A 12,976-nucleotide genomic window follows, 5' to 3' on the forward strand; every position below is an offset into this window, starting at 1 on the left:
TGGCGTATGCGCTTTCTAACCGCTTTAAAAATCGTGCACGGCCCCTAGTTGTGCCCTGAGCGCGGTCACCACCCCGGTTGGCTTGCCAGCGCGCTCTACCGCGTGGGCCAGAGCCCACTGCCATGCCCGGCTGCGCTCACTGCGCCGTGCGCGCGCACGACCACGCGTCCTGGCCGCCTGCCCGCCTACGACCTCTGCCCCGCTGCTGTTCGCCTCGCCAGCCGACCGTGCTCTGCCAACGCCTTGCCCTGCCCCGCTGTGGCCGTTGTCGCCACCGGGTCCCACGTTCGCGTTGCCAGCGGCTACGCCGGTACCGTGCCTTTGACTTCCTTGGCCGCTTGCGCGCTGGACAGCTGCCTACTTCGCCGTCACCTCGTCATCGCGTCGCAGTGCCTGTGGGCTGGCACTACCCGCTGCGGCGCCATGACGCGTCTCGTCGTTTTCTGCGGCGACCGTGCGGACGGCTGTTTGGGGCACGCCCTGAGGTTCCCCATGACTAGGCACGTCGGTACCATGCGTTGACGTCGTAGACGAGCCATGCCGTGCTAGGACCTCCCCTGTCTCCGCTGTTCCCTTGCCACCATGACGTTTTCTTCCAATTCGCCGTAGTGGTTGCACCATGTTCCAATTGGCCTTGCCCACAGCTCCATTGGGCAGCTGGTCACCCATCCTGCCCCACATAGCCGCCTATAGCTCAATCCTGTGCGCCAATTTTGAAGGGCCGAGCTTTCGGGTCCTTAAGACCAGGAGTGCCTGCGTCGTCGGCTATCATCACCACCAAAGCAGCTCGGTCAAATTCCTCACGCCACTAGCCTTCCCCTCAGTCGGTTGTCACCATGCTCACCACATCCTAGACCCTACTGCCGTAGTGCAGCCCGTGGTGCGGCCGTGCCATTGCCGTGCTCCGCTGCACTCATCGCGCGCATGTGGCCGGCTCGGCCTAAGCCATCTTCGATTGTTTCTTCGTGTCTTTCGGTTCCATGGTGAGTCGCTGGTACTCGTCCACTCCTTGCTTTGTCCCGGCCGTGCTGATGTTCACCGGAACGGCATCGCTGTACTTGTAGGGTGCCCACCGTCGTGGTCTGAGCTCGCTGCAACGTCTCGGTGCGTGTGTCTCCGCCCTGCGATTTGCGTTCGCACATAGGTGAGTGTCGGCTCTTTATTTTAGTAAGGGGAGGGCTGGGGTGGCCGACATAGACGTCCAGTGCCACGCCGTCGTGCCGGTGCGCGCCCTGGATGGTTAGGGACTTCACTGCGGTGAAGACATAGAAGTCGGAGGGTGCTGTTGTAAAAGCGTAGACTGATTCAATAGTGACTTAGAGTTTGCTACGATTTCATTGTAGTTCGGGGGTGCCCGTGCATAATCGCCTTCACTCACAGGCCGTCTCCGTCGTGGGCCGTTGGCCGGCTAGGCCGTGCCTCCGCGTGGGCCGCGCGCTGGCCTACCGTCACGCGCGGGCGAGGTAACGCGCTGGACCGGGCCGCGCGTTGTGGGCCGGCAAAGGAGGTTTCGGTTTTCATTATTTCCTAAAATTAGAAATGCTTAGTTATTTTCTGTTATGAATCCAACTTCGATAAATCATAGTAAATTGCATGGTTGTCCAAAAATAGCGAAACTAAGTTTGTTAGGTTCGCAAAAATGTCATCTACCTGTTAGTACAGTTAGTTCACAGTGGCTGTTAGGATGGTAGGCTCATAAGATGTAATTAGAGAACTTAGAATTATATCGATCAATAATTGCATGAATTGTTGTGGCAAATCGACAATAGTTTTAGCTTCGAAATTGTTATGGTAGGATCCTTAAACCTTTACTTACTTGCTGAAAAATGGGTAGCCGTAGAGCGAGTCGCTTAATGGCGTAGTTATTATCCTTGCTTTAGGGTATGTATCGTAAACTGGCATTAGGAGTAGGAATATCCGTAGTCACCGCAGGAATATATGGCATGTTCATGCTTGTTAGTAGTGCTGGTATGTAGCTTAGACTTTAGTGGGTAAATCTCACTTAGTAATTTAATAAGGGTACTTTTGCATTAAGAATTGCTGTTGTTATAGTGTTAATCATTGCATCGTCATTTCATGTAGATCACGAACAGGTAGACTTCGTACCCGTCGGTGATCCGGAGTACGACGAGGTGATTGAGGAGTATGAGGAGGAGCTCTTCGCACAGGAGGGAGCCCATGAGCCTGTTAGTACTGACTTTGCTGACTCGGCATCTGCCCAAGGCAAGCCCCGGTGCATAACCCCTATTTTTAAAATGATCACTGAATATATTTATATGATATGTATTTACGTTACAGGCATTTTATGAAAACTACATGCATAAATATATCCACCATGAATCCTACTAGTACAGGTCAAGTAGCTGCTATGCTCAGGATGTCGGTAGTGTGAGTAACCTGTCGTTACTCGCAAATAGGTGATTAAACTAGGATATCATGATGAAATAATGGAAAGGAAAATGGTGACCGGACAGGGATATGGATTTTGGTACTGGTAGGTGTGAGGGGTTGTGTCCTGCGGCCAACAGGGCATAGCTCGGTTACACTTTTTCCCTGTCCGTGTCGATTAAGGACCGGTCGTTGCATATGACTCTAGGCAAGTCACAGATTATTGTCCCGAGCACATACTTGGGTATGGGCGTAGGGAAGGCTTGTTGCTCTCTTGTCACGGATCTGGCTCTTTCTGAACCGACTGATGGGAAGAGGAGGTGGTGGAGGTCCTTGCACCGCACTGAGTCTGGGATTCAGAGGCGGGGGCTTGGAGTCCAAGTTTGGACGGGAACCTGGACACCCGAGACAGGAGAGTGGTGGGTTAGTCCTGCTTGTGCCTGGGGTACAAGCGGGGCGTGTGTCTTCGGGGCACCCAGCTGGGCACATTGATTCGCAAATCGCCAGGTTATCCGGTACGGATTGTCTGCGGTTTAGCACCGTAGTAAGAACTGTAAGTGGAAAAAGGAGAATGATCAATATCGATTGCTCAACCCTTGCTTGAAAGTAGAACAGGTGCTTATATAGATTGACTAGATGAAGACTTAATACGACTAATGATAATAATGTATCAATAAGGACTCACTATTAGTATTATTTTTTGCTAAAAGAGAACCAGCAAACCATAAAGCCTAGCATATCCTTTGGAGTCGGGAAAGTATTCCCACAGGTCGGATAAGTCTTGCGAGTACATTGTGTACTCAGGGTTTATTTACCCCCTGTTGCAGGTGATGCTTGAGGAGTACCTTATGTGGAGGATTCTTCTGGTGGGCTTAGACGCAATCCTCGTTATCATATCGCTAGATGTTATCTTTTAATATTCCGCTATTTATCATTCCACACTCTGTATTTGGTATTGTAATAATGTACTTTTTAAGAAACTCTAATGTATGAAATGGACTTGTGTTGTAACTCGTTTTTATTATTAGATCCTTGAGAAAAATGTGGATCTTTCGGGTTCTCCCTCGGGGTGTGCCCGACGGATACCGCTCGTGGTAGTTGCTTTCGGGGTGCTTAGTGTCTGGTAGAAGATGAGTGCCTCCGTAAGTACGCTATTCCGGGTGGTTCTGCCACAAGTGGTTCCGCAGTGGTAGATCCGTCGGTACCGGAAGAAGAGACGGGAGACGATGGGCCTGGACTCCAGCAGCAAGGCCGGAGACGACAACGAGCAGCAGCTGCAGCAGCGGAAGAAGAAGGCCACCGCGGCTGCCGCAGCCTCCAAGCGGGAGAGGGAGAGGGAACAGGGAAAGTGGGGCTGAGGAGGTGGAAGCGGCGCGGGAGAGAGAGATTGAGGAGAGAGAGGACGGGATTTTGGGGTGGCTGTTGAAGAACGTGAGCTTTGAATGCTCAGACTTTTTACTGTACACGATCCAAACTGCAGAATGGGTCTCTAATTTGAGTTGTTTTGTTGAAGATAGCCTTACAAGAACCATTGCAGAGGAGATAAGCCTGTCTGACACTTGACAGAGAATTAACATCATATACAAGGGCATTTCAACAAAGTTCGGTTCAACTCATCTAAGTCCTCCTGGTTTAGTTCCAAAAAATTTTCAACCCAAACTATCACATCGAATCTTGCGACATATGCATAGAGTATTAAATATAGACAAAAAAAAAAAAAACTAATTGCACAGTTCGGTTGGAAATCGCGAGACAAATGTTTTAAGACTAATTAGTCCATGATTAACCATAAATGCTACAGTAATTAACATGCGCTAATGATGAATTAATTAGACTTAATAAATTCGTCTCGCAGTTTCCAGACGAGCTATGTAATTTGTTTTTTTATTAGTATCCAAAAACCCCTTCCGACATCTCCGAAACATCCAATATGACATAAAAAAATTTATTTCGCGAACTAAACACCCCCTAATAATAAAAGCAAAAAAGCAAATCATGTCACCATATGAATTCAGGTCAAAAAGGCATGACAAGTGAATGAAAGAATGGTCAATAATAGAACAAAATTCCGAGTCTTTACACCTCAAATCGAGAGAATTGGGAACCCCATTGCAAGAATCACCTGCCGGACCAAAAAGAATCAAAACCCCCCCAAAAAACCAATCTGAATTCTACCCCAAAGAGCAAAAAGCTCCCCTTCTCTACCAACTCATTCCTGATTTCCCCTGCCATGTCGCCACCGCCGCTCCCTTCGCCGCCCTGTACAGCCCACCACGAGCAGCAGCTAGATCACAGCGGCGGCGGCAACAGCCGCAGCAAGACACTGCAATGCAATGGGGCACATTGCCACTGCCAAGAACCTCTCAACCAGCAAAAGAACTGTTGCAACTATGGAACTAGAAGCTCTCTCTCTACCATGAGAGCACGGATGCGGACAATGCCGGCCCGGATGCCGGCGAGGTGGCGCCACCGGAGTCGCTGGGGATGTAGAGGTCGTAGGACTTCCAGGTGTGGTCAAGCGGGCACGGCCTGCCGGCGTCGAGGCGGTCCCAGGGCTTGCCCTTGCCCGACCAGTGCATGAGACTGACGGGCCCGGCGTGGAGCGGGCGGCAGCTGCCGTGGACGTTGTCGCCGCCGAGGCCGTGCTGGTTCCAGCGGTGGTCGACGGCCTCCACCTCGCCGGCGAAGACGAGCAAGAACGGGGGCAGGGAGCCCAGCTCGTAGATGCGCTTCACCTTCTGGATTTCCATCCAGCGCTCGATGCGCTGGCGGTAATTGCCGGCACGCCAGCGGCGGAGGTCGATGACCATGACGCCGGTGTTGAAGTAGCAGGGCGGGCGGCGGCGGCCCGCGAAGACACGGGGCCCGAGCTCCGGGTCGGACCAGAACGCCGGCGTGAAGTAGCGGGAGAAGTTGGCGTGGCAGTACTCGGGCGCCGCCACCACGGCGGCGGCGGGGAGGCGCGTCTCCCAGAGGCGCCGCACGTCGTCGGCGGCCAGCACGTCGGAGTCGAGGTATATCGCCCGCGGCACGCAGCGCGGGAGCAGGTCCGCCAGGTGGTTCCGCGCGTAGTTGAGCGGCGCCTCGAGCGCGGCGCGCACGGACGCCGAGATGAGTCCGGCCACGGCCTCGGCGCGGAACGGGTAGATCTCGAACCGCAGCGACGGGAACGACGCCGCCACCGCGCTCCGCAGCAGCTCCGGCTCCGGGTCCTCCCCGCCGGCAGCTGCTGCGCCGGCCGCCTCCGCGGCCAGGAAGTGGAAGAAGATGGACTCCGGGCACGACGCGTGCTTCAGCAGCGAGTACACCGCCGCCATGGAGCCCCGCAGGTAGTGCGCATCCAGCGTCATGGCGATGTGCACCAAGCCCGGGTCGCACACCCCCGCCGCCGCAGCCGGACACCCTTCCCCGTTCCGGTACTCCGGCGCCTCCGCAAACCTCGGCAACGCCCCCGCGGCACCCGAAACCTCGACGGCCAAGAAGACCACCGTCGCCGCCACAGCAGCGGCCCACATCGCCTCGCCCGCGGCGCCGCCCATGGACGCTGGTGACGAGGGGGGGTTCCTGCGCGTTCTTGGATTCTCTCTTCTCGCAGCGGCCAGCGGGCGGCAGCCTGTGCTGCGCTGTCTCGCAGTCGCAGTAGTGGGGACTGGGAAGGCTGGTCGGTGAGGGGGAGGCGTATGTATCGGCCGCTGGCGTAGCCGTGTGTGCACAAAAACGGGTGGCGTTAGCGATAAAAGGCGGCGGTGGGGAGGGGAGGGCGTCCCGTGCGTGTTTGGGGAAGCGCGTTGATTTTGGTCTGGTGTGTGGATGGGTTGGCTTCCAGTTGTGCAGCTTGTGCATTGTGCTGTTTGTTTTCAGTTTTTGGTGCCTCTTAGAGTCTTGGTAGCTGTTATGCATGCTGTCAAGTGTGAACAACATTTGTACCGTTGTAGCACCTGCATTTGGGTTTAATCTAGTGTCAAGTGGTAGGATGGTCGTGGTAAGATGCTTAGTCTAGGCTAACTTCAATAGCATGACTGCAGATAGCTGGAGATAGTATAGGCTCTGTTCCGCTGATACATAAGCCGGATGATAAGTCGGCTGAAGTTGTTTTGTTGTGAGAGAAAAATACTGTAGATTTTAGCTGATAAGTCGGCTGATAAGTTCAAGCAAACATAGCCTATGGATGCATTAGTCTCCACTCGTGCTGCTCTATCTGTTTGGATGCTTAGTGTCTCAATTCTATATGGTCTGTTTTATGGTTATGTCAATTTATCGTGTTCCTTTGTTATCACTTTGTCGGAATTCAGCGGGCAATAACAGTTTAGGTTGGTTACATGGTTTTACTGACTTGCCGTTACCATTCATTTTGTTGGTTATGGCAATTTATCGTGTTCCTTTATTATCACTTTGTCGGAATTCAGCAGTCAGTAATAGTTTAGGTTGGTTACATGGTTTTACCGACTTGCCGTTACCATTCATTTTGTTCTATGTTTCGGTGACTTGATCTATATGTGAGAAACTATGTGACTGATATTATACGTCGTAAAGGTGCCAATCGTCTCTTTTATAATGAATGCTTATGTGTTCATAGAGATATAATGCATTCACAACGTATTACATTGTTATTAGTTAAGGCAATTACGTCAAATGTCACATATTCTTTTTTTCTATAGTTAGGGATAGTGCTACTTTCTCTGATCACAAGATATAGTGCTACTTTCTCCTATCACAAATATATGTCCACATAGTTTTTCCTATGCCGTTTTTTGCCATAATATTTGAAACTATGTATATAGAGATGACAACACAAAATTGGCATTACCATATTCAGCTATAAAAAATAGTTTCATAACATATACCCCTTTCTATCTATGATAATATATCTTTATATATAGTACTAGCTAAGTTGTCATATTGGAGACCATGTCAATGTATTAATGGGCTTATATTCATGATTGGAGTAAGCATTTGTAGCCAATAGATAGTGATCCAATATCCACGAAATGGCTGCAATCTTTAGATATAATCCTACTATATTTTCTAGCCATGGATATGGTGAGGCAATGCTCATTCATTCCCTTTTGATAGTTTATATGTTTAGATGCTTGTATGTATCTTGTCATGGTCAAACTATGCTACATTTTATATATCAATTACTACACAACGATGATACCAATGCAACTACCATTGGTCTAGACTATTATGTTCTTGGTATCATCATTGTGTAGTAATTTGGTGGTCAATGGTAGTTGCATTGGTCCTTGTTCTACTAGTCTTCAACCTATTTTATACTCTGGTAGCTTGAGTCACCGTTGGGACTAAATGTTACTTATGCTACACAATTTAAAGGTGCTAGTAAGCTCTTTCTATGGGCATGCCTATGTGCTTGAGGAGAATACTCATGTATTTATAATAGTTAGATTATGTTTTTAGTCAAAGTAAGGTATATATTTCATATTGATAAGTACACAAAAAAATACATATTGTCCAACCTGATTTTAAGGATAAAATGGGATGCATAATATTATGAGATCAGTCACACACATAAGCCGACAAATTATAGATAGTACCATCACAAGTGTTTATTACATCACGTATAATAAGACAAAGTCTTCATATAAATATAGCGGAAGTATAAAGAAAAATCTCTCACGGAAGCTTCATATCACAGGGACGTCAATAGGTTGACCACAAGTCTTGTAATCCCCAGAAAAGTCGTCATTACCATAGCCATCTGTTACCCATCCGGGATTTTTATCCAAATAATGAAAATAAACAAGCGTAAGTACGTGTTGTACTCAACAAGTGTAACATGGGGTTCATGAGGCTCAAAAGGCTTGACACAGGTTTAACAGCATTCGGCTTTTAGTTGTCACAATTTTAGTATAAGAGTAGCAACAAGTTGTTTCAACCCCAAAGTAAAACACATGATCAATGTAAATATGAATAATGAATAGCATAAACGGATAATTCTTAGTGATCATCTATTCCATAAGGGTCTAAGGCCGCTCGAGACCATGAGCATGGCTGATATACTAGTTTTATACTCTGCAGAGGTTATACACTTTCATTGTGAGTCATGATACCCATATGCTCGGGTTAATTACTCCCAAAACACTTCTAAGGTGAGCAGGCAGGGTTCACTATGAAGCTTTTCAAAGGTTCATCTAACAAGTTAGGACTATTAGATTCACTCGGCAAATAGATATATGAACCCCTATCGAATGGCACAATTCCATCACGGCTATACACATAAGAGTAGAGGTTGTCCTATACCTGATTCGGCAAGCCATTCTTACGCCATAAAGGTAACCTCTAACAAGCTAGAAAAAGTCCTCATACTAAGCTAAAGCTAGAGCCATGTATCCCTCACAGCTGTACTGTAAGTCCTGGATGTTCGCTTACAGATAAGTCCTTAGGGAGAGAAATCTGAAGTATTTAGAAAGTAGCTAAACACTCCAGCCCCCCATTTCTAAGTTGCTAAAAAGTCATGTTTTAATGTTTATTGCATATACCATTAGTCAAGTTACAAGATCATGGTTTAGTTGAGCACTAGCAAAGCTACCCAATGCAAATCCTATAGGAGACAAGGTATAAGTTCAATTCTAGGGAATCCCTATCAAGGTGACACATGCAATATGAATTAAATGTATTAAATTTGATAGGAAACAAGGATGATCCCATGCTATACTTGCCTTGAGCAAAGTGTTCCTACTAATCCTGCTCGTCAAAGTAGTACTCTTGATCACCCACGAATTGCTCACCATCTATACTCGATAATCACAGCAACATACAAGCATCCAGAAGTAATCATGCATAGCAAACAATGATTATAGATTAGAATAGTACACCAACAGCATAAAATCAAGTTGAAAAGTTTATAAAATGAATCTATGTCTTTCTACGAACACACAGACGTGAAGATCACAAAAATTGGAGCTAAAACGAAGAAGTTATGAATTAAACAAGATTTCCTTTAATAAAATAATAAATTAAATCTAACCTCAAATTTCAAAAGTTGAAAACATACATAATAGTAGTATGAACATGTAGATTATGCAATTATGAATCTAACGCAACTTGAACGGATCAAATCGGAGTTAAAACGAAGATTTTAGGGCTAAAACAACATTAGTGGCAAAACTGTAAATAGATGAAAACGAATTTTGGATATAACCGAAGAAACTATGTTTTCAAAAGAAGAAAATGTATTTTAGGAATACACTTTAGACCGCGTGTGAACACATAGAAAACTTTAGGGGCTTGTTTGCAAAAAAAGCCGCAAAAGGCCGGCCGAACCGGTATCAATGAATGCCGACCATTGGATCACGATCTAACGATTCAGAATAGATCAGGCGGAGGGAATTGCAACGCCGGCTAGCCGGTAGCGACACCGATGGTGGCACCATTGACGGAGTCGGGCGACACAAGTGGTTTATGGCCTACAGTCCATGACAAAACAAACCGAGGCCACTAGAAGATAGAGGAGAAAACAGCCAACTCAGATAGATGGCTTATCGGAGGATGGAGGGCGGCGCTTGGCTCAGTGATACGGGTGGTGATGGTGGTGGCACTAGGGTTGCATGGTGTGGCATCTCGGCGAAGGTGGCTGTGGCTCTAGAGCTCGAAATTGGAAGGCACGGGCACGGGCGCCCGCTATTTAAGGCCCTGGAGCCTTGGGAGGCACGGGTGCGGGCGCCCACTATTTAAGGCCCTGGAGCCTTGGGAGGCACGACAAGGCGATGCGTAGCAGTGGCGGAGTCGGAGGCTACGGCGGTAGTCGTGTTTGAGGCGGTCACACATGGGTGATGAGAAATAGTGTGCGGTGTGGTGCTGGGCCTCGGCTAGGCTGGCCTGCTGGAGAGAGGAACTAGGCTGTGGCAGAAGAGAGGGAGCTAGTGCTAGGCTGCTTTGGCCAAAAGCCAAAAAGGGAAAAGAAAAGATAAAATTCCTTTTCTATTTTCTTAAACACCATTTCAAATCCAATTTAGATTCAAATTTAAATCCTTTTGCAAATTTGGATCAACCCAAGCATCACAAAAATAGGTATGCATTAGCATGAATGCACAAGCAGGTTTGCAGACCTTATATTTGATTTTATTTTTTAATGAAATTTTTATTTTTCTAAATTTAAATGCTCACAAAATACATAAATAAATCAAATTTACCTATTTTAAATTGATGTAAATTTTAGGGTGTGACAATTCTACCCCCCTTAAAATGAATCTCATCCCCGAGATTCGAACGATGCTTACTTAAAAAGCTGTGGGTATGTTTCCCTCAAATCCTCTTCTCTTTCCCAAGTAGCCTCATCTTTTGTATACCGATTCCACTAAACCTTACACATCTTTATAACTCGACTCCTTGTAACCCTTCCTGCCGTCTCCAAAATCCTTACCAAAAATTCCTCATAGGTGAGATCTTCCTTAACTATAAGCTCCTCTAAGGGTATCTGCTCCTCAGGTACACACAAACACTTCTTTAATAGAGACACATGGAACACATCATGTACACCTGACAAACTCTCAGGAAATTCCAACTGATAAGCCACTTCACCACATCTCTCTAAAATCTTGAAAGGCCCAATATATCTTGGTGCTAATTTTCCTTTCATGTTAAAAAATCTCACACTTCTCATTGGTGACACTTTTAGGTAAACATAATCCCCTATTTCAAAAACCAATTCTCTTCTCCGAGTATTAGCATAAGTCTTCTATCGAGACTATGCCACTCTTAAGTTATCCCTAATCATCCTTACTTGCTCCTCTGCGTCTCTTAAAACATCCGGTCCGAACACTTGAGTTTCTCCCGTTTGATTCCAAAACAATAGGGTTCTACACTTTCGTCCATTCAAAGCTTTGAAAGGTGCCATATTGAGACTCTTCTGATAACTGTTGTTATACGAGAACTCTGCATAAGGCAAACTCTTGTCCCAACTTGTATCGTACTGCAACGCACAAGCTCTCAACATGTCCTCTAAAGTCTGATTAGTTCTCTCAGTTTATCCATCTGTCTGAGAGTGATATGCTATGCTAAAATTCAACTTTGTTCATAATGAATTATGTACTTGTTGCAAAAAATGAGACGTAAATTGAGTACCTCGATCAGACACAATTTTATTGGGAACTCCATGTAGACACACTATCTTCTCCATATATAATTGGGCCAACTTTGGTTCTTTATAATGAGTCTTGACCGGTATAAAGTGAGCAACCTTAGTTAACCGATTCACTATCACCCATATTGAATCATAACCTCTCTAAGTGTGTGGTAACCCAACAATAAAATCCATACCAACTTCTTCCCACTTCCATTATGGTATCTTCATTGATTGCAATAATCATGCAGGTCTTTGATGTTCCACTTTAACTCTCTTACATGTATCACATATAGCAACATATTCAGCCACATCCCTCTTAAGTCCATACCACCAATACTTCTCTTTCAGATCCAAGTACATCTTGGTACTCCTGGGATGAATAGAATAAGCTGACTCATGTGCCTCACGAAGAATTGCATCTTGTATAGCCTTATTCTCAGGCACACATAGTCTTTTCCCAAACCACAAAGTTTCATTATCATCTATATGGAAACCTGGTGCCTTACTAATCACTATGTTCTCTGCAATTTCCTTTAACCTCTTATCCTATAGCTGACCCTTGCTACTAACGTCTTATTACATAGAAAGGAACTCCAACACCTATGGGCGATGTTTATGGGGAAGCTTCTCATAAATCCTTAGCAGGTAGAGGCACTCCCTTTGGTCATCTATCACTCGTTGGTACCTCTTAAGAGTGTCCTACTATGCCTTTAACTGATCTTCCAGTCACCGAATCTTCCCTACTAACTCACAGCTAAAGTGTACCATCACTTGAGTAGTTGGATCCGTGTCCTAAGGGTCCATCATTGCCCACTCCAATTCAGGGTGTTGGCAAGGGAGGAATTGATATTGGCCCTCCTTCATATCCTCAAAGCGGCAGCCATGGAGACCCATGCAGGCTTCAGTGGCTGCATCTTCTTTGCCATCTTCCATGGTGGCACGACAAGCATGATGCGAATAGCTCGTGTCTAGCTGGTATGCTTCCTTCTCTTCATCTCTGATGGAGATGCACGCCCTAGTCTTCCAATAAGTATCCTCTAGAGGGTGCGTATGTTCCTCGTAGACATACTCCATAGATGCGTCCCAATCAACATAGTAGGTCTAAAGAATCCCCATAAGTCGGTGGTGCAAAATAGAGGATTCACACCCTAGCTTGTACTAGATCTTTGTAGTCCATCCTATGGCAGGGGTAGGCTGATCTTCTTGAATGACGTCCTCCTCCTCCTCATCAGACAATACAACGATCTCCACTTCTTTGGATTCTTCTTCTTCGGGCTCTTCCTATAGTGGCTCAGGCATAGGTGCAGGTGCTGGCAAGTCAACTTCCTACTCCTAGGGTTCCTCCTCCTCATGTGGCTCCATGGACTCATACAAGTCACGAGGCGGGTAGTAGCCTCCGGTGCTGATGCGAGCGGTCTTATTGGCACGAGGCATCTACAGAATTAGATTTAGTTAGATTAGAAGCAATAATTTTCATAACAGAGTGAGCCAAAAGAAGCATAA

At 46.8% G+C, this 12,976-nt stretch overlaps 1 protein-coding gene across 1 annotated transcript; it reads right to left on the minus strand.

Moving 5' to 3' along the window:
* Positions 1–4,658: 4,658 nt before the first annotated feature.
* On the minus strand, positions 4,659–6,064 carry LOC136521487 (probable galacturonosyltransferase-like 9). Its single transcript, XM_066515235.1, has one exon. It carries the CDS (start codon positions 5,925–5,927, stop codon positions 4,800–4,802), a length of 1,128 nt encoding a protein of 375 aa, XP_066371332.1. The 5' UTR covers positions 5,928–6,064; the 3' UTR covers positions 4,659–4,799.
* Positions 6,065–12,976: the final 6,912 nt, after the last annotated feature.

This window comes from Miscanthus floridulus, chromosome 18, assembly GCF_019320115.1.
Source record: "Miscanthus floridulus cultivar M001 chromosome 18, ASM1932011v1, whole genome shotgun sequence".
In the NCBI taxonomy this organism is placed as follows: domain Eukaryota; kingdom Viridiplantae; phylum Streptophyta; class Magnoliopsida; order Poales; family Poaceae; genus Miscanthus; species Miscanthus floridulus.

Coding starts and splice junctions, on each gene's coding strand:
- LOC136521487 (XM_066515235.1), bottom strand. CDS start 5,927: ATGGGCGGCGCCGCGGGCGAGGCGATGTGGGCCGCTGCTGTGGCGGCG.